The sequence below is a fragment of the Rattus norvegicus genome, chromosome 1 (assembly GCF_036323735.1).
Source record: "Rattus norvegicus strain BN/NHsdMcwi chromosome 1, GRCr8, whole genome shotgun sequence".
NCBI classification, from domain to species: domain Eukaryota; kingdom Metazoa; phylum Chordata; class Mammalia; order Rodentia; family Muridae; genus Rattus; species Rattus norvegicus.
In genome coordinates, this window is record NC_086019.1 from 264,966,874 (window position 1) to 264,987,005 (window position 20,132).

At 47.1% G+C, this 20,132-nt stretch overlaps 1 protein-coding gene across 50 annotated transcripts in view; it reads left to right on the forward strand.

Annotated features, from left to right (window-relative positions):
* The window catches only part of Tcf7l2 (transcription factor 7 like 2), a 192,891-nt gene extending 175,539 nt beyond the window's left edge, over positions 1-17,352 (forward strand). For 8 of the 50 annotated variants that reach the window (NM_001415805.1, XM_039090218.2, XM_039090221.2 and 5 more), the window contains 7 exon segments: positions 1,908-2,033; positions 2,628-2,787; positions 3,191-3,298; positions 7,593-7,641; positions 8,211-8,261; positions 9,639-9,711; positions 15,181-17,352. In NM_001415805.1, the coding sequence (NP_001402734.1) occupies positions 1,908-2,033; positions 2,628-2,787; positions 3,191-3,298; positions 7,593-7,641; positions 8,211-8,261; positions 9,639-9,711; positions 15,181-15,604 (991 nt within the window). In that variant the 3' untranslated portion in view covers positions 15,605-17,352. 50 annotated transcript variants of the gene reach the window in all.
* Positions 17,353-20,132: the final 2,780 nt, after the last annotated feature.

The window sequence follows — 20,132 nt, forward strand, 5'->3', positions numbered from 1 at the left end:
TTCTTAACTGGCTTTTGCTCTGTGGCCTGGGAGCAGTAGGAGGAACTGATGTGGCTTCAGAGCTCAAGGGCTTGCTTCTCCCTTTCTCAGTTTTTAGGGGCAGGGGTGTTGGTTCTCTCTCTCTCTCTCTCTCTCTCTCTCTCTTTCTCTCTCTCTCTCTCTCTCTGCCTGTCTCTCTGTCTCTCTCTGTCTCTCTGTCTCTGTCTCTCTGTCTCTGTCTCTGTCTCTCTGTCTCTGTCTCTCTGTCTCTGTCTCTCTCTCTCTCTCTCTCTCTCTCTCTCTCTCTCTCTCTCTCTCTCTGCCCCAATCTCTCTGATTCCTATTAAATGGTATAATTGTTTCCAAACTCCAGTTCTGCCTTAAGTTTGCAAAGGTGACTAGAGGGTGGAGTTTCCGAGGCAGGTGTCTACAGCGGCTCTAGGGACCCTGGGAAGATCAGCGTTCGCTGTGGGTATATTTGTCTCTGTTAAGATACACTGAGCCTTTTCATTCTTCAAGTTTTTTGAAATACCTTTTCAAAGGAACAGTTTTACATTATTTGTTTCTATGATCCACTTACAGAGGAACTTTGTAAACAAAAACCAGAGCCCTGTGAAATACTCACTGTGGCGAAGGGATGAAGCTTTCCTGAGACCCCTCTCCCAGCACTGACTTTCTCAAGAGCAGGATGCGGGTCCATGCTGGTCCCTGGGTGGTGGTTGTCCTCTTCTGGTTTGGCCTTATTAGAAAAGTAGCCATTGCTTCAACCCAGCTTCGCTTTACCTCACATCAGCAATCTGTCCTTCTCCCGCTTTGCCCTGTTTTTGTATGCACTGTGTGCTACTCTAGTTGAGAAGCTCTCTTCCTACCATAGAAACCAAACTTCATTTCATGACATTTGGCAGCCATCTGTCCTGGGTAGCTGATAGTCTGCAGATGTAACAGTGGAGCTTAAGAGTAGCTTTTGTGTCCTGGCAAAACTGTGTGTTGGGAAATGTCTGTTCAAGGACTGAAGTGTGTTCTGGGGAACCTTCCCAGAAGTAAGTGCTGTTAGAGGAGCTTCTCACTCCTGACTGTTTTGCCTAGGATTACAACTTTTATTATTTATAAGGCTTTTGAATGATGCCCTGATAACCTATTAGGCAAGAGTAAGAATTTTACTTATTGGAGAAAGGGCATGTGAATCAGAATTCAGTGCTTTTGAGTGTATGTGTGTGTGTGTGTGTGTGTGTGTGTGTGTGTGCGCTCACACTCCATTTTTCTAAGGAATGAATACACACATATTCAAAATATCCACAATTTAAGATGAGAGTCGCACAGGACTCCCTAGCAGAATATTTCTCTCTCTGCTTCACCCTCTCATTCTGCTCTCAAATGGTGGGTCCAGCAATAAAGGAGAAAAATAAAAATTGGATTGCACTCTGTCACCAGAGTGAGACCCAATGAGGCATTCAGAGCATCATCAAGACATGCATGCACACTTCAACCCCATTACTATTTTATTTAGCTGTCAATATACAACGAAAGATGTCACCTGTTCTTCTAGAGCTGATCAGGACTCAGCACATCACCCTCTTAGATACTGCAGATTATGCTTCAAAAACCAAATGGATGTGCGATTCCCGCTGGTAGTCCATACCTACTTTTCTACCCAAGTACATCAGTTGAATTCGTCTTTTGCTAAAGATGTTAAAAATCGTAATGTCTCGTGTCAGTAGCAATAATGGAGGGGAGGATTGGCTTTAATGACATTATGAGAATCATTATGTTTAATTTATCACTAATTAATGCTGACAGGTTTCATATGTCTTGGGTTGCTTTCATGTGAACATTACTGCGCTTTTATTTTTTTTTTAAATTGTGTGTACACATCCCTCCTCATTCATTCATTTTGATTCTGACGATTTACACAGCTTTCTGTCTTCTAGGTTCCCTCCCCACATGGTCCCTCCCCATCACACTCTGCACACGACCGGAATCCCCCACCCGGCCATTGTCACACCGACAGTCAAGCAGGAGTCCTCACAGAGTGACGTCGGCTCACTCCATAGCTCGTGAGTGTCACCACGTTGTTGTTTCAAGGTCGGTGTGGCCTTTGTGATGATAAGCTACCATGGCGGCCGCTGCTTGGTGGCTTTCTGGCCAGCATCTCCTGTTTTGATCCTAGTGTGTATCTGGTCCATATGGGCCTCTGTCTTCCCAATAAAGGAGGGAAGGTCTCTAGCGGGTCTCTCTAATTGTCACACTGCTGCCTCACACAGAGATCTCCATGGTGCGTGCTCAAATGGAGTGGGGGTGGCAGTCACTCTTTGCTAACCCCAGAATAGGACACTGGGAGCTTGGCTCTGTGAGTAGGACAGGAACCCCCCACGAAGTTGGGTCCACCACGCTGAGAAAGCGCCTGTTTGGGACTCGAGAGGAAGTGATTTCAGAATGTCTCCGAAGCCCTGCTTCCTCTTCCAACTATTAGTGCCTGGTCTTGGGGGTGGGGTGGGGGGGGGTCTGAAAGTGAAAATGAACTTTTTATTTGAAACTGATGCCAGGCCTGGGGAGGAAGGAGGAAGGAGCGTGGGCTCTGCTTTGGGGGAGGTTGACTCCGTGGTTGTTCATTGGATGGTATGTGCCCATCTCCTTTTGCCTCTGAACAGAAAGCATCAGGACTCCAAGAAGGAAGAAGAGAAGAAAAAGCCCCACATAAAGAAGCCCCTTAATGCATTCATGTTGTATATGAAGGAGATGAGAGCGAAGGTGGTGGCTGAGTGCACATTGAAAGAGAGTGCAGCCATCAACCAGATCCTCGGGCGCAGGGTAGGTGGTCCCACCATAGAGAATGGCCCAGAAGCATTACGTCAGGGGTTCCCGTCCACCTCCTTCCCTAGAGCATTTCTGCCCAACCCTGCCACTTTGAATCCTGGTGTGGTTTCCGTTTGTCAAGCCCTTGGAACGGCATTTGGGATAGCCACATCCCTAACCTTTCCTGTCACCAATACAGCAACGGACGGGAGGGCATAGAGGACAGACATGCTTTCTTTGAGGACCTCTGCTAGTGCGAGGACCCAGCAAGCTGTCTGTATCCGCACATTGCACCATGTCTGGATGGACTTGTGCCCCCCCCCGCCCCCGCCCCCAAAGCATCGAGTCTCATTTATCGCCACAGTGTAGATTGTGACGTTTCTGTGTCTTTCTTTTTCCTGTTCCATGTTCCCCGCAGTGGCACGCCCTGTCCAGGGAAGAACAGGCAAAGTACTACGAGCTAGCCCGGAAGGAACGACAGCTTCACATGCAGCTGTACCCTGGCTGGTCTGCACGGGATAACTATGTACGTGGACTGCTTTTTTGGAGAACTCAGTCTTTGTGGATAATACTGTGTGTCTGCAAGGACCCAGAGGATGGCTTACTGCCTGCTTGAACCAGGCCTTGAGATCATCCATTCTGTTCACTACTGGAACCTGTCCCTGACCCCTATTTGAGGAGCTTGGCAGAGACTGATTTGGGGTGTCTGTACCTCTTTGCCTACCCCTTAGAAAAAGTGGAGCTCTGGAGTGTATCCTAAAGGACTTAGAGTCCAGATTAAGCCATTAGTGCCATCAGTGGTCCTCCTTCATAAAGACCACACTACTCGCAGGAGCTGTTTTACTCCTCACTCCCTCCTCACAGGTCTTCAGTAGGGTCTGCAACCATGGGGAGGAAAACCAAACACACATCTACCGCCAGGCTATCCTAGGAGTTGGGAGCCTATTTCATCCTGAGAAAGGCATGATGGGAATATCCCTAAAAGCAGCCAGCAGAAGTCATCTTTTGGTAGGGAAGGTGAAAGGACTCTGGGCTCCACGGAGGTAGAAAAGAGTGTGTATCTCATGACACATGTGTCACGTGCTTTTGGCCTCTGTTGCTTGATCTTCTGTCTTGACTCTTAGGCATCATCTTAACACGTCTGTTGTTTTCACTTCTTGCGTCGACGTCGTACAACAACTGTGCTCTTCTCTGGAGCCCTCTGTTACTCCTCACCAAACATTCCTGATCCTGCATTTTGCCCAGCAGGTCTGAGTTGAGGCCTGGGCAGAAATCACCTCTCACTTTGTCTCTTTTTTGCATCATAGTTGGTTTCAAAAAATGTCTCTTCCCGTCCACTCTGATGTTAAATCAAACCTGGCTTGCAGTCAGCACAGGCTCCCCTCCTCTTCCCTCTCTGGAAGGTGACAGAGCCGGGAGAATGTTTGCCTGTTGGTGTCGTGGGGAAGGAGGATGGACTCCATCCCATTGGCCTCATCTGTGGAAGGGCTAACTCTTTCAGCTCCCTTCACTCTTTTCCTCGCACCTGCAAAGCAGGGGCTGGCTCTCCATGTAGACAGGAGACTGGGCTGGGCTTTGTTGTCATGCCTCCTACCCATGATCCTCTAGGTCTCTATTCCTGGACAGCACTTCTGCTCCTGAGAGAGCAGCCCCTGGCATTAGCAGATCAGCATCATGAGCTGTTAGCGATGCGGGAGCTTTGTGCTTATTTTTGTGTGTGCACTGCTAGAACGGCTTTCTTCTGGGATTGAAGGGAAGAGATGAGCAATAGAACCTTCCCATGGACTGTGCCCCCCCCCCACATTTCATCGCAGGTTGTAGCCTCAGCCGCAGACAGCTTCCTGTACACGTGCAGCTGTATCAGCTGTCGTTCTGACTTCTAATCGTTTTTGGAGGTCAACTCTAGCTTTGGCTTATTACGGACCAACCCTCGAATCATGGTATGGGTATCTCAGAGCAGGATTCAGCTTCTCTATGGCTACCACATCCCAAGGCATCCTAGGCTTCCCTGTCTTCAGAGGGCCTTCACATAAAAAGTGCCCAGTTTGTGAACCATGTGCTATTCACACTAGGGGCTGGGTAGATGGCACTCCCTGGGCTTGTGCAGCATGAACTCTCCCAAAGAAACAGGCAGACTTGGTGGCAATGCCAGAAGCATCCACGTTGGACTTGCAGGGACTTGACTGTCCAAGGCCCTCTTGATGTGCTTTCTAGATGTTTCAGAAGGTTTCTGTGGCACTTGCCCTAACTTCCCCTCACCGCTGCACTGGGAGATAGCTAGACAATAGGAGCCACAGAGGTGGTGGGATGGATGGTTTAGAGGTGATTCGGATGTGGGACTGCAGGAACTTGATCTCGTCACACACGTGTAGGAATTCGTGTTTGCTCCCTCCTCCCATGCTCCGGGGAATGCGGTGGGGTGAAGAATCTCACAGCTGCAGCCTCTGAGAGTTTGGTTGTGGTGAGAACCAGTTGACATTCCTCTTTCACCAACTTGACTATGGAGGTTCCGCAGACAGCAGAGGCTACGGTGAAGCCCAGGAGGTCCTTCTGGGAAACCTATCCTGAGTCAGCCCTTCTTGGCTTTCCAGCCAAGTGGGGGTTGGCGCCTTTCTGTCACCACCTTAGGAAAGCGCACTGGAGCGAAACCCACTCTGGCTGCCCAGACTTGGCCTGTCCTTCTAAGGAGAAGCTAGCTGGGTACCATAGTAACAACTAGTTGACCCAGCTTCGCAGTAGAGCACTCCTTCTTCCTTCCTGTCTTGATGGCTGCATATGCCCGTTTCTTTTCTTTCTCTCATCCATCTCTTACCCTTTCTCTTTCTTTCGTTATATTTAAAGAGGAAGTAGCCTCCTCTTACATACTCGTGTCCTCGTCCCATTAAAACCCCATCCCTGTCTACTTGGAGTTGATAGTCTGCACAGTGCTTTGCTCAACCATGGCCATGTCCTCACTCCAGGAGTCAGGGCACAGCAGAGAATTCTGAAGGGGGACCCTGAGATGGCCCTGGAGTGTGTCTGGGAGTGATACAGACACCCTCCAGCTATACCATTTCTCTTGAGTCTTTTTCCTGGCTCCTATGTCAGCTGTTGTCAAGCCTGGCTGTCCACTCTGAGGTAGCTGTGTGGCCTTTCCTCCCATTGTTTTCCCTTTGCTTGACAAGAAACACAAAGGATCTGGTGTATAGCTGCACACAGGGCCACATACACTCAGATGGCCGTGAAGCCCTCTCTGAATACTTGGACTCACCCAAGCCTGACGCGGTTGTTACAGATGCATCCTGGTCCTTCTCTCTTTGGTGATGATGTCACTGTCCCTGGAAAACCTTTCAGCCAAGGTGGCAACATTTAGATATTCTCAATCATACAGGTCTGTAAGGCTGCAGTTGCCTCATATGGGCTGGAGAGCCTCCCTGCTGCCCTGCATTGGGGCCGGTATGCCCCAGATCCTTGTTCATTCACTTGATGGGGTCAGGCTAATGGTCAGGTAATGACTTAAGGCAGTCTCTTCATCCTTGAGTTATCAAAGAACGGCTTCTGTGGAGAGCCACAGACAGTTCTTAGGAGAAGGCACGGCCCACAGCTGAGGGCAATGCTTTGAGACCACTGCCTCCCCCTCGCCTTAGCTGTGGCATCTCAGGAACGTTCCCTAGCCTTCTCTGTACCTGTTTCCTTTTCTGTGCCATTGGAGCAATGACGACACGCATGTTGTGTAGAGCTGTTGCCACTTGGGTCATGCCTGGCTCCTTCTATGTACTTGACAAACGCTGGTCACTGTTACTGTTAGGAGTGGCTGTTACCATAAGAAGCTAGACTTAAAATATTCCATAATCTTAACATTTGCCAGGAGCTAGCCATTCTCCCAGCATGGCAGCGTGGGTTATACAGATGCTCCCTCATTTGCCATGGATGGACTTACAACTCTTCAGCCTCATGGTGGTGTGGAAGCGCATCCCTACAAACCATTCCGCCTTCCACATTTAAGAAAGTTTGCGGTCCGCGGCACAAGCCACTCAACGCTTTGTAATGAGGCAGGCTCCATGGTAGATGTCTTTGCGCAGCTGTAGGCCACTGGTGTGTGTTTAAAGCAGGCTGGGCTAAGCTGTGATGTTCCAAGCGATGGGCATAATACATGCATTTGTGGATTGATGTGCTTGTTGGAGTATAATTAGAGGAATATATATCGGACATAAGAGAATGAGGGATCACTTCCCTTTGCTTACGCAATGTCCGCCCTGTGGTTTTGAACTTACCTATTGGTTGTCTTCTGAAAACCCTGCCACCGCCCTCCCCTCCCCCATCCCTGTTCCCCATCCCCACTCGGTACCCTATTTTTTATTGTTGTTAAAAAGAAGGATCACACCCCATTTCAAAGAGAAACCACTGTGTCAGGGGCACTTTGCCCTTCCTAGTGAGAGACTGTGGGACAGATGGGGCAGGTAAAAGGCTTCCAGATTTCTCTATGCCCTTGAAAGGATACTCATTCTGCTTCCTGCTGCGGCTCTCTGTTCCTCCCTGAACCTTCTTCCTTGCCTCCTTCTCTTTCCCTTTATGGAATCAGATCCTCTGGGTCAGGTTGAAGATGGATGAAGGCCATGAGGTCTTTCCATATCTACCTGCTGGGTCCCTTTTTCTCCCAAGAAATGTGCGTCCCCACCCCCATCTGCCCAGCTTCCCCCACCTAGGGTTAGAGTAGACAGACTTGGGAGAGAAGGAGCAGGGGTCCCCTCTTCTGCCCCTCCCCCCGTGTGAGCCCAGAGCTCTCGAGCCTCCTTGTCTGTTTCTTGGCCTAATCTCTTGCATTTCGTCTGTCCATCCAGGGAAAGAAGAAGAAGAGAAAAAGAGACAAGCAGCCGGGGGAGACCAATGGTGAGTGAGAAGAGTCAGGGTGGTGGAGGTTGGAGGACCACTCTTATATCAGGCTTCCGTCTGGGGGAGGCAGGAGAAATCCAAGGCCAGGACATTGTGGGGAACCCATCTTAGGGAGCCTTTTTTGTTTATGCGTTTTAATTAATTGCTTCACGACTGCCCTTTTAAAGCGAGTAGCATCTATTGTTGCTTGAAAAGCCCGTTGTAATCCTAGCGGAATGTGTTTTTAAATAACTGCCAAGCCTGTGACTAGAGGGCCAGTGTCAGGCACGCCTCCGCCGGGCTTTAGACAGCCTGCTTCTCCTGTGTGTCTGAGAAGGGATGAGGAGGCTAGGGGGCCAGGAGGGGCGTGTGTGAGTGTTGGGTTTTAACTGGGCTGTTCCTGGATGTTTCAATGCATGCCTTTACAGTGGTAAATCGCACCCATTTTAAATTAAGGAGGTTTGTCATTCAGTAGGAAGAATCTAGAAATACTGCATAGGCAATCAAGGTCCCTTGGAGAAGACCAGGCTTTTACAAACAAACAAAAAACTTTTGAAGACTTTGTGTAATTTGTTCTTTTTTTTCAGAACACAGCGAATGTTTCCTAAATCCTTGCCTTTCGCTTCCTCCGATCACAGGTGCTAATGTCCTTTGAGTCCTTAAAATAGTTTGATAAACTGTTTTTTTTTTCATTTTTCTTGCCATTTATAGTCTTATTAACATTAAACACATATGACATTTGAACATCCTTTAAAACGATCATCTACACGGTTGCATTACGTTTCAGTAGATTTTTTTTCCAGTTGCTTTTGTTGGTTTTATTTATTTATTTATTTATTTATTTTTACTTTAAACTTCTGTCTCATTTTATCTATTTTTCCCGTAACAGTTGTTTATGCAGCATTAAACAGTGGTTTAGAGCTGAAGTAACTGTGCAAATTGAATATGCAGTATTTCTTTAAAAGAGACTGGTAAAGAACAAAAAAAAAAAAAAAAAAAAGAACGAACTCAGTAATAAACCTCCTTAATCTAATGGCATTTTTTTTCTGTTGCCCCACTAAGTTTTCTCATGCCAGCATGCAATCACAGTATGATTCTTTTTTTCTTTGCTTTTTATTTATTTGTTTTTGTTTGTTTGTTCTTCCTTTTGCTTTTTGGCTTTTATCATCTGCAAATCTGCTAGCAGTTTACTGACCATGCCTGCTTCCAAGCCTGCTAGAAGCTCCTAACATTTAACAGCTCATGGCCTGTTTACCCTCTCCTCTCTCTTAATATTAATGAAAATAGATTTTAAAAAAAAAAGACATCCCAAAAGCTGCACTATCCCAATACCCACAACCTTTTTCTTTCTTTCTTTCTTTCTTTCTTTCTTTCTTTCTGTTTTGCTTCATTTCGTTCTGTGTTTATTTGTAGTTTTTTTGTTTGTTTGTTTCTTTTCAAAACTGTGGTACTCAGAAGAAAAAGCATGTTATGAATTTAACCTTCCCTCCGCTTCATTTTTCTTCTTTGAGAAAAAGAAAATTAAGAGGAAAAAAAGCAGAACTAAAAAAAAAATTAAATAAATAAAAAGAGGAAAAAAAACTAATAATTGAAAGAGCAAGTTCTTGGCTATTACCGTCCCTTGGGCGGCTGGAACCGGATCTGACAGTCCTTGATAAGGGATACTGCAGCTTTATTTGCAACAGCTAATTGCACAAGTTTAATAAGTGTGATTTATTATTTTTTTACTTTTCTTTTTAATTAAAGAACGTTTAAAAGAAAAAGAAAAAAAGAAAAGAAAGTCGATATTTTGCTATTAGTAACCCGGTCATTGATTTATTCCCTTTTTTATTTTTATTTTTTCTTGTTTGTATCTCTCTCCCCCCCTCCCTTCCCCTTCTCTTGGCCTTCCCCCTCTCTCCTCTCTCCTCTCTCTCCCTGCCTCCTCCTCCTCCTCCTCCTCCTCCTCCTCCTCCTCCTCCTCCTCCTCCTCCTCCTCCTCCTCTTCTGCTCGCTCCTTTCTTGAACTCATTCAGACCTGAGCGCTCCTAAGAAATGCCGAGCGCGCTTTGGCCTTGATCAACAGAATAACTGGTGCGGCCCCTGCAGGTGTGTATAGTCTCCCAGATTCGCTGTGCTGGTCTGCAGCTGTCTCTTCCGTTCCTTCCCCCTCTGGCCTGTTGCTTTGTAGCTTTATGTGTGGATCATAGGAAATACCAGGGAGCGGGGACCCTGCCAGTGTGTGGGCTCCACGAGGGATGTGCTTGTCTGCCAGCTGCCGCTAGCCAGAATGCCACTGTAAAACAGTGTGTGCCTCCTCAGGGCCGAGACTCAGACTCCAGCGTGCCCTCGACCAGGGAATGTTGCCTGCCAACCCCCTGCCTTGTGATAGCTCAGGATGTGGTCATCCTGGCCTAGGTAGAAGCCAATGACATCACCTCCACACCCCCTCTTCTCTCTCTCTCTCTCTTTCTCCTTTTGTTTATTTTTCATTGTTTTTGGTTTCTGGTTGTTTTCCTTTGTGTGTATGTGTGTGCGTGTGTGTTTTATTGTTTTATTTGATTTATTATTATTTTTTGTTTTTTGTTGTTTTTTTTTTTGTTTTTTGTTTTTTGTTTTTTTTTTGGTTTGGCTCATAGAAGCCCCTTCCTTTCAAACCCTTGATGAGGGACGATTGTCAAGTAGAGCCGAGATGATGCAGAAGACAATTAGTAGAGGTCTCACATCCAATTAAACACGACCCACCATTGTGTTGTATTTTTTTTTGTGTTTACCTTATGCTAACAGATGCAAATACTCCAAAGAAGTGTCGGGCACTGTTCGGGCTTGACCGACAGACTTTATGGTGCAAACCCTGCAGGTACATGACCATTCTGAGGCCTTGGGAGCAATCAGAGCCTTCTATCCTTCTGCTGCCTTAGCGGGTCGATTTATTTTGCCCCCGTTCACATCTACTTCCCCTACCGGCATCAATAACTAATAAACTCTCATTCTTCAGATTTTTCTTGCTAATTTCATATCGTGTCCTTCCTTCCTCTTTCCTCCCTGTTCTTGTAAAGAACATGTCCCTGGTGGCAAGGGCTGACTACCATGACCTTAACACGTGAAGACAGGTACTGAGGCTTTTCTTCTGAAAGCCAGCATCCTGAAACTGGCTGGCCCAGTGAATGACTGGCTGTCCTGCATACTGAGCAGAAAGCCACTGTGTCATCTCCCTCTCCATGCTCCACCCCCACCCCACCCCCACCCCACCCCCACCCCCACCCCACCCCATCCCACCCCAGGTGCAAAAGAGTCAGAAGTTGAACTTGGCAGTGAGCATTCCCATGCACTCTTTTAAAAAAAGATGCTGGGATAAGTGCACTGGGGCAGGCTGCTTTTAAAAAAAAAAAAATCAAAAACAACAAAGTAACAACAATGGAAAAAGCAGAAACAAAGTAACAACAGTGGAAAAAAAGAAGCTGTTTTGCGCTTAGAGCCCACTTAACTGTGTGGAGGAGCTTGTTAGCTGACATTGTTTTACAGTGCTGAGAAAGTAGCGTGGCATTGAATGGCGTGCACCAGCTAACAGTCTGTGAGCAGCGACGGCAGTCAGATACTGTGGTGTTGCCAGGTCTGCAGAGCAAAACAGTCAAGTGTTCCTGCAAGACTATGTGCAAGCTTAGTGTGGGTCCCCACAGGCATCAGACCAGTCCAGAAGAGTCCAGATTGAGCCCCTTGATCTGCCTGCAGGTTTTCCAGCCCAGGGTACTGGCAGAGAAGGTGTAGGCACTTCCTTCTCGGTGGAGGGATGCTCTCTAGTACCCAAACCCTTTCCTTTTCTTTTAATGACCACCTTCGGTTAAATTTGTTGTTTCTTTGTTCTGATACAAGCAGTCTTTGAATTTGGAATATTATGATGGTAGGTATCTCAATACCCCAAACACACATCCCTGTTCGTAGTGCCTCCTTGCGTCACGTGTCCCTCTTCCCCACCCCCCTGCCGTCCTCCGTGTCTAGACGTTAGATCAGATGTTCATCCCATCACGTGCATGCCCACGAGTCTGCTGTGTCTCTGAGTCCCCTTCTTTGGTGCCAGTATGAGAGATTGCTGACCACACAGACCCCAGGGGAGAGCGCACCAGAGAGTCATCACTGACAGAAGTTACACAGATGGCCCCGAGGGAGTAAGGGAATTGGGCCTCAGACAGGCACCCAGTGGGAGAACAACTTCCTGTGAGCAGATAGTACTCGGAGATGACAGATCTTCAGAGCAGCCCCAGGGACTTCATGAAATGGTTGTATAAGAATGCTAGGTATCAAATTAGGATGAGCGGGAGATGAGACACCTACATACCTTCCGTAGGTGATAAGTTGGTTAACACGTTACAATGTAGCACCCTGACATAGCAAATCCGCAGTTGACACCATTGCCCCCCTCCTCCACTCTGTGCCCCACAGGGAGGCTGGTAGCGGTGTCAGCCCTCATAATTTATTCATAAATGGTTGTTTATGAACCTTTTTGGTTTCAGATTGGTTACTGCAAACTCAGACTTGGCCTTTTCTTCGGGAGTTATTCCTAACATTAAGAAGGATAGCCCACCCACTCCAACATCCCTCCTCCATCCTCAGATACAGCCTGTCTACTTAGATCCATGGTGGGCTATCTTCTTCCAACCAGAAGGTTCTTGATACTTTTATCGACAACAATAGCAGTTTTTCAGTCGGGTTTGTATTTTGCTTTGGCTGGATTGAAGCTGTGTCTCTTCATTCCTCAGCAGCTTCTAAAACACACGTTGGGGGCCAACTGCATCTCTGTTGTCAGAGAGGCTGAGGTGTCCCTGGACAGAGGGTGTGGAGTCCAGCAGGCCCCTGACACTCGACAGCCATCCTCTGGCCCTACAAAGTTCTACCTGCCATTTTTCTTCCGTTTTGGACTTTTTTTTTAATGCTGTAATGTATTTGCAAGCTTATTTCTTCTTGAGGAGAAGCTTCCGAAATAGGACCAGTACACCCCCCACACACACACACACACACAATGTATACAGGAGAAGCTAGACCTGAGAGCTTATGAAACTCCATCTTCTAAAACGGGGGGGGGAGGGGTTCATAGTACGGAGCTTGAACAAGGAGGTACCCATCCCCCGTTTCTTTCTTTACACATGTGCCACTGCCACACTGAGCTGGATGCTAAAATCAGTAGGACAGCAAATGACAAAAATCAACACACACACACACACACACACACACACACAAGTACTTGGAGATGGAGGTATTTTCTGGCCCATCCAGATGTTTGTGTTCCAGCTACCTTTTGCCTCAGCCCACCCTATTTGGGGTAGCATTGGTCCATCATCATAGTCTTCCTGTCCTGTGTTCAAACTACACCCCACACAGCCTCGTGATCTGGAAAGGGGGGTGGGAAGCATGAGGAAGGCCTCAGCAATGCTCCTAGCCAATCAAGATTCTTAGGGCCTACTTTTGTTTGGAGTTCGAGGGAGGACATTTTAACCAGACTGTTTTGAGCCCACCAAGCTGCTTCCCCATCTTCTCGCCCCGCACTGTCGCCCTGACAGAGCCTGGAGGGCTGCTTCACGCTGCCCTAACCCCACCCTCCTCTCCTCTCTCCTGTTGCCCCCTTGCTTTCCTGGTTTTGCTCATGCCCTCCCTGCCCTCCGCCTTCTTTTCTTCTCCCCATTTTGAAAATGCATGGAGATCCTAGTTTGTGAGCATGTTTTGATCTGCAGGCTAAGGTGGTTTAAAATGGAGAGGTTTAACTGTTTGTTTCACTTCCGGGATGGGAACAGAAGCCTTAGTCTGTGCTAGTCTATCCCAAGGAGGGAAAGGAAACCCATCAGACAGGGTGCGAAAGGCCGTCCTTGCTCCCCCTGAGTTCTTTCTGGTCTAAACAGATCCAGATCCAAGGCCACTTGTCCCATAGCTTTTGGAGGTCAGGAGGACTGAACATGTTCTTTCCCACCCTCCCCTCTTTTCCTACCCTCCCGACACTCTATAGAGTCTATGTTCCTGCCCCACCCCATGCTCTGAGGCTAGACCAGAAGCCCCATCCTTGCAAATGCCAGAGACACTGTCCCATGGGGCTTTCCTTCAAGCAGGAGGCACCTTGAAAGTTCTTCAGTGACAAATAGCTGGCCTGTGCTCGTAGGCTAGGTTCTGGATGGAGCAGCACCCACTGTGGTTCTGACAGCTATGCTGAAGAGATTTGGGATGTTTCCAAATCTACATTGCTCTCACAACATCGGTGGGTCAGTCCCCCGGGGTCACCTTTCCTACTAAGTAGGTTCCCATCAGCCAGGGATAGAAGTGAGAGGGGAAGGTTTAAAAGTCCCATGCCTGATTTCTTGAGCTCTTTTCCCCCGACCTTATCCTTTGATGATAAATGAGAAAGGCTCTGAGATTCTCACTCCCACTTCCCACACAAATGGCTTGTGGGAAGATGAGGCTATGGTGTTGGCATAGGGCAGACTTGGTTGTTCTGGTTCAGACCCTGATCCCAAGGGCCCTCCTGTCACTTCTCTGTGACTGACTTGTGCTGTTCCCTCCACCCCTGGCCTCAGCAAGTTGACAAGGACAAGACCTTGCCCCGCATACCCCCCCCCCTTCATTCCTTGCAACCTTCTCACCAAGGGGGTGGGGGAAAGGAAGCCCTGGATCTTTAAGGGGGGAAAATACAAAACCAAAAAAAATATTTTTAAACAACTTTGAATCTTAATTTTATCCACAACCTGCAGGCCATGTCAACCAGTTATTCTTGTACTTTTGAATCATTTTCTGTTTTTCTTATTCTCCCCCCTCCCCCAACCTTTGTTTGCCTTCTTCTACCTTTTTTTTCTGGTGGTTCTAATTATTATTATTTTTTCTTTTTTCCGTTGGTTTTGTTTTTTTAGTTTGTTTTGGTTCGGTTTTGTTCTCCCCCACCCCCAACCCCCTCCCCTCTCACCTGATTCTGACCTCTCGATTTGGTGTGGTTCTTAACAGACAAGGCCCAAAGCTTCTCTGGGCGAGAGCAGCCTCACAGTGGTGGTGTGTTTAAACCTTTAAGCCTCTTGCTAGCGCTGCCTTCAGCTATATGGGCTCAACAGTCAGCATTCTGAGGGTTTCATATTGATAAGAGGCCACTGGGGAAGGAGCTCTTTTTTTCTTTTAAATTCACTGAGGCATCATCGGGGACTGGGGGGTGGGGTGGGATCATTGGGAAGGCAAGCAAAATGTGATGGGAAAAGGAAGATAATCCAAGCCTAAAGGGAGATAAACTATGTGAGTCACATAGGCAAACCCACTTCCCAGGTGAATGTGTACCACCCTCTACAGGTCATTTCCATCAACATGCTCAGTGGGGCCTCTGGGCGTGTCCTATGAGACGAGGGAGGGCGTGGCTAGGCACCTCCTTCTCAGAAGTGGACTTGGGAGCCTCGTGGCCTGCTGAAGTCACTGCTTTTAATTGCTCTATGGCCTCGAGCCATGACTTGCAGGGGGGTCATCCCTTAGGTGACATGAACTTGCTGCGAGCATTAGATAACTCTCTCCCTTGGCGTCTTTGCCCTTTATTCACAGATAACTCTCTCCCCCTGTTTCTAGGAGAAAAAAAAAGTGCGTTCGCTACATACAAGGTGAAGGCAGCTGCCTCAGCCCACCCTCTTCAGATGGAAGCTTACTAGACTCACCTCCCCCCTCACCGCATCTGCTAGGCTCCCCTCCCCAAGACGCCAAGTCACAGACTGAGCAGACACAGCCGCTCTCGCTGTCCCTGAAGCCTGATCCTCTGGCCCACCTGTCCATGATGCCTCCACCACCCGCGCTCCTGCTGGCTGAAGCTGCCCACGGCAAGGCCTCTGCCCTCTGTCCCAACGGGGCCCTGGACCTGCCACCTGCCACTTTGCAGCCGTCCATGGTCCCTTCCTCATCGCTCGCACAACCATCAACTTCTTCCTTACATTCCCACAACTCGCTGGCTGGGACGCAACCCCAGCCTCTGTCTCTGGTGACCAAGTCTTTAGAATAGCTTCGCCTCCTCGTCTTCCGTGCCCCTGCTTGATTGAAGTGTTTCCTTCTGGTTCTTGGTTCGCCCTTCCCCCGCTTGGAAAGCCTTTTTTCTTGTTCTTTAATTTTGTGCCACTGTGGCTACATGAGTTAATGTTTATGGAGTTCATTGGTCAATATTTGACCCATTCTTATTTCAATTTCTCCTTTTAAATATGTAGATGAGAGAAACCTCATGATTCTACCAAAATTTTTATCAACAGCTGTTTAAAGTCTTTGTAGCGTTTAAAAAAATATATAAATATATATATACATAACTGTTATGTAGTTCGGATAGCTTAGTTTTAAAAGACTGATTTAAGGAACAAAAAGAAAAAGAAAAGAGAGAGAAGCAACTTTGAAGCACCCTCCAGAAGGAGTTGGTTCTGTATTATTTGTATTAAATACGAGCTTGCGAACCAATCATTTCCATCTTGGTATTTAAACCGCGAGGGCACGATGAATGCAGTGCCGTTTCTTTCTTTCTTTTTTCCTCCCATGTGAAACAACTTTTATTGTGATGTTACTTGTTATTGTTTAAATGTACAGAAACAAAGGGTTAAAATGTGTTAATATACCTTTTTCCATGGTGTTGTTCTTTTTGGGGGGAGGGGACGCTACTCAACATGAATGGAATCAACACTGTTGGACCAGTAGTATTTATTACTTTAGAGGTTGCTTGTCCGTACCTGTCCGTCCGTCCAATTTTAAATATTGTTTCCCTTTTTTTTTTGAAACTGTATAAAGTCAACCCCCCCAACATAAGCATCTTATATACAACAACTCATTTGTACAAGGTTTTTAAGTTTATATATAAATTGTGTATATATTTTTTTGTTTCCTTTTCTTGACTTTTCGTTTGTTTGTTTGTTTCTGTATAAAACCCAGATGCCACCAAATGGACATTGATAGCTGCATTAAGGATCAGTAGCATTAACAAAAGTTGCTTTAAAAGCCATTACGTAAAACAAGACTTGAACATTAGCGAGAGGGTCGAGCAGAGCAGCCGTGGGAACCACCCCGTTTCCCCTTGGACCTCCTAGTCAATTACCCTGTGCTCTTAGAACATGGACTGACCGTGTGCAAAACTTTTTATGTGCCAAAATTCTCAGTGACTTTAGCTTTCTCCCTCCTTTTTGATGCCGTACTTTCTGTTCGCCATGTTTTGCTGTGATGTTACATAGATAGATTTGTATGTAGTTTTAATGTCACCTATAACAAAATGTGTTTGGTAGCAGACTGTCCAGAAAGCATTTTAAATGAAGAGGTCTAAACCCTTAAGGGCCAAAAATTCTGTATATTAGATTACTCTTAAAATGAAAAAGAAAAAAAGTAAAAAAAAAAAAAACCCAGCTGCCGCTTCTGTGTACAAGTATGACATACGAGTAGGTAGCGAACTTTAAAAACAAGAGAACCTAGGCATGCCGATGTTGTAAAATGCTGTATAAAGCCGAGACCTGTCTTTTCAGTGCCATCGTAGTTGACATGAAGCGATTGTAAAACTGTCTCCGGTTTTCTCTGGTTTATTAAAATGCTAACTATAACAATTTTTTTTTGTGAATACTTTGAATGTTTCCTAACAGTTGTGGTGTTACCGTTCTGTTTGATGCTTATTCCAAGTTCATTTTTGGATGGTTTGGAAGCCATTTTGTAATGAATAAATGTCCATGCTGTACAGTATCTGTAGCATGCCGTTCTGGATTAATAAAAGCAACTTAGTATGTGCAGAAAGGCTGGTCACTTTCTTCTGTGATTTGAGGTGGGGTGTCTTCTTTTGGATACTGGACTTTCTCTGGAGGAATGCCCTCCCACGTTAGGGCTTGAGGTGGTGTAGGTAGCATGTGGTGGTGGGTGGTGACCGGATGCCGTAAACGGTCTTCACACCTTCCTCACTCCCTCCACTATTCATGAACATTCGAAACTGCACCTGGTTTATGTCATGTCTCATTTGCAGTGAAGTGTCCTGTGTACCAGGGGACCTCAAAGTGTGTCTTCCACTGTCTCACAGTAACAGAACAAATGCTGCCTGCTTGGCCATCGTTCATTCACACCCCTTGTTGCGCAGTGTGAGACAGAGTTCGATTCAAAAGAAAGTGTGATTTGGTTCACCCAGAGTGGACTTAAGGAACTGAGTGGGAACCATTTCAGGACGGTGAGTGTGAGTCTGTCCTGACTGGTTTTTAGACACTACCTGAGGGAGGAAGACAAGAATGTAGGGTTCTCACTTATCTAGCAATCGTTGAGCAAGCAGGTTTTCAGAAAGCAGGCATCCTATTCACCCGGCTGTGCATGGAGAGCGGGTGATTCAGAGCTCTGCGTTAGAAGGGTCTTGTTGTTCTGGAGACCTGTGGTATGGGTTGTCTCCTGGGATGACTTCATTGACCCCAATCGGTGAGGAGGGTTGCAGTGAAGAGCTTCCTGTGGTCAGTGGGTGTTTCTCCTCCCTGTCCATTGGATGGAATTTTTATTGCTCACGTGTCTAGGACAGATGTGCCTTCTGAGGGTGGAAGCCCTTTGTGTGACTGTCACTAAGATCACTATGATATTGGGTCAGAAACTTTTAGGAACTCTGCCTTGCTTGGGCTATCTGTAGGTCTATGTACTTCCTGCATTTTGGTTTCGATGTGTTTTGTTCTCTGTAAAGATATTTCTGATCACTCTTCCCTACTGTATTCTGTCCACAGAATTGGGCCCAGACCGAGCTTTGAGAACAGATAAGAGCACTGTGCTACTGGTGGCTGTGTGCCAAGTGGTCCTGGGGCATTTTCCTATTAATCCCACCACCATTGAAGGAAGGCGCTCCTGCTGCCTTCTGCCTTATTTGTAACAATGGATTGAGAAATACAATGAATCTTGTCCAAGACTGTGGTTGGTAGATGGGGGAATTGAAGGAACTTCCGTGGAGACCTGGCTTCAAGCCATGTTCTCAATATCAAGTTAGACTTTTACACACTAGAGATGGGCCCTCTCTGGTGGATAGAATAAGACAAGCCTTCCTTGCCTCTGCCTTAGCCTACCTCAGCCTCACTTGCCTGATTGATCTCAGGAAACACAGCTTTGAAGAGAATGAAGTTCCCCCAAAGCATTGCTGTTCTTGCTGGCAGCTCCCCCTCAAGCCTCTGGTCTCCCTTCAGAGAGCACTCACCCATGGTCAGAACCTACGATGATAGAGTTTTTTTTTTTCTGTGCTCTTGGAGCCCCCCAGTCCACTCACTGTAGCTCCCCAACCACTGCCACAGGGTGCGTTGTCTCGACTGGAGACTCAAGGGCACAGCATTTACTGTACTTGGCACTGCTGACATTCTGGAGTCAAGGACCTGTCCTGTGCAGAAGTTTATCATCATTCCTTGCTCCCACCCTATAGATGCACTCACTCTGTACTCTACCTCCTGACAACCAAAACTATCTCCAGATACCCCCAAATATCCTCTTGGGGGCCAAAGTCACTCCAGCTGAAAACCTTTTTTTTTTTCCGAGTCCTCCAACAGGACAGGAGCTTGGCTTTCATGTTTAACGTTGTGGACAAGGGTCAGTCCTGGGCACCTAATAGGTACCCATCTGTCTCTGTTAAAGGAAAGAAAAAAGGCATTGTCCAGCTTGAACGGTGTTTGTGTGCGGAGCATGATGGGACTGAGCAATGCTTTCTCTGTGTGTATCCCCACAGTGCCAAGGGTGTTGTAGTGACATGCTGGACTTTAGGGTAGTGTGCCCCTTACAGACATCAGGGAGAAGGCCAGTGCCTTTCCTTTCATTAGACACCTTGAGGCAGATCTTTTGTTAAATTCTAATTTGGGGTCACCTATACTTGCTTATTCGCCCGGCAGTGTGTGAACTGTATTAGGGGAGCTTCCCAGACCCTCTGTGTGGGGCCGTCAGAAGGAACACTCTCGCTCACTCTACCTGGAACTTAGTGGCCCTGCAAGAGTAACTAACATCCACTCCTTGGAAGGGCACGTCCCTGGCTGGTGTGCTTTTTACAGCATAAAATGAGTTTTTTAAGTAACCCCCTTGGACAGACACTCGGGTAGCCTGAAAGACTCTTGCAGGTGACAGCTGAGGCAAGAGCTGCAGACCAGAGCTGGGAATCACCGGGGACCTGGGTGGAGACTGGGTTCTCCGGAGCATTCTCAGCTGAGGCTACCTCTTCATCTCCCAATTCAAAGGCTAAGCGAGCATCACCAGGCCCGGAATAGTCATAGAGACTGGACCCAAGTTGGTACGTGACTGGCAGGCGGCACTGGTGAGATCCAGCGTGGGCTTTTCAGAGCTGGCCTCTCGTGAGTGTGCTCTGCATGAGCTGTAGGTGATGGGATCATTCATTCATTCATTCATGCCTCCAGTGACTATTTCATAGACACTTATCTGCACTGGGATGGCTCTTGGCAATGGCACAAGCATGAGTTAAGTCAACCTGCCTGCGTCTTTCTTCCTCTCTTACAGCATAAACCTTGCATCCTCTGTTTTACACATAGGTGATGTAAGCGGGTGGGCTAAAATCTACCTGCATTCCT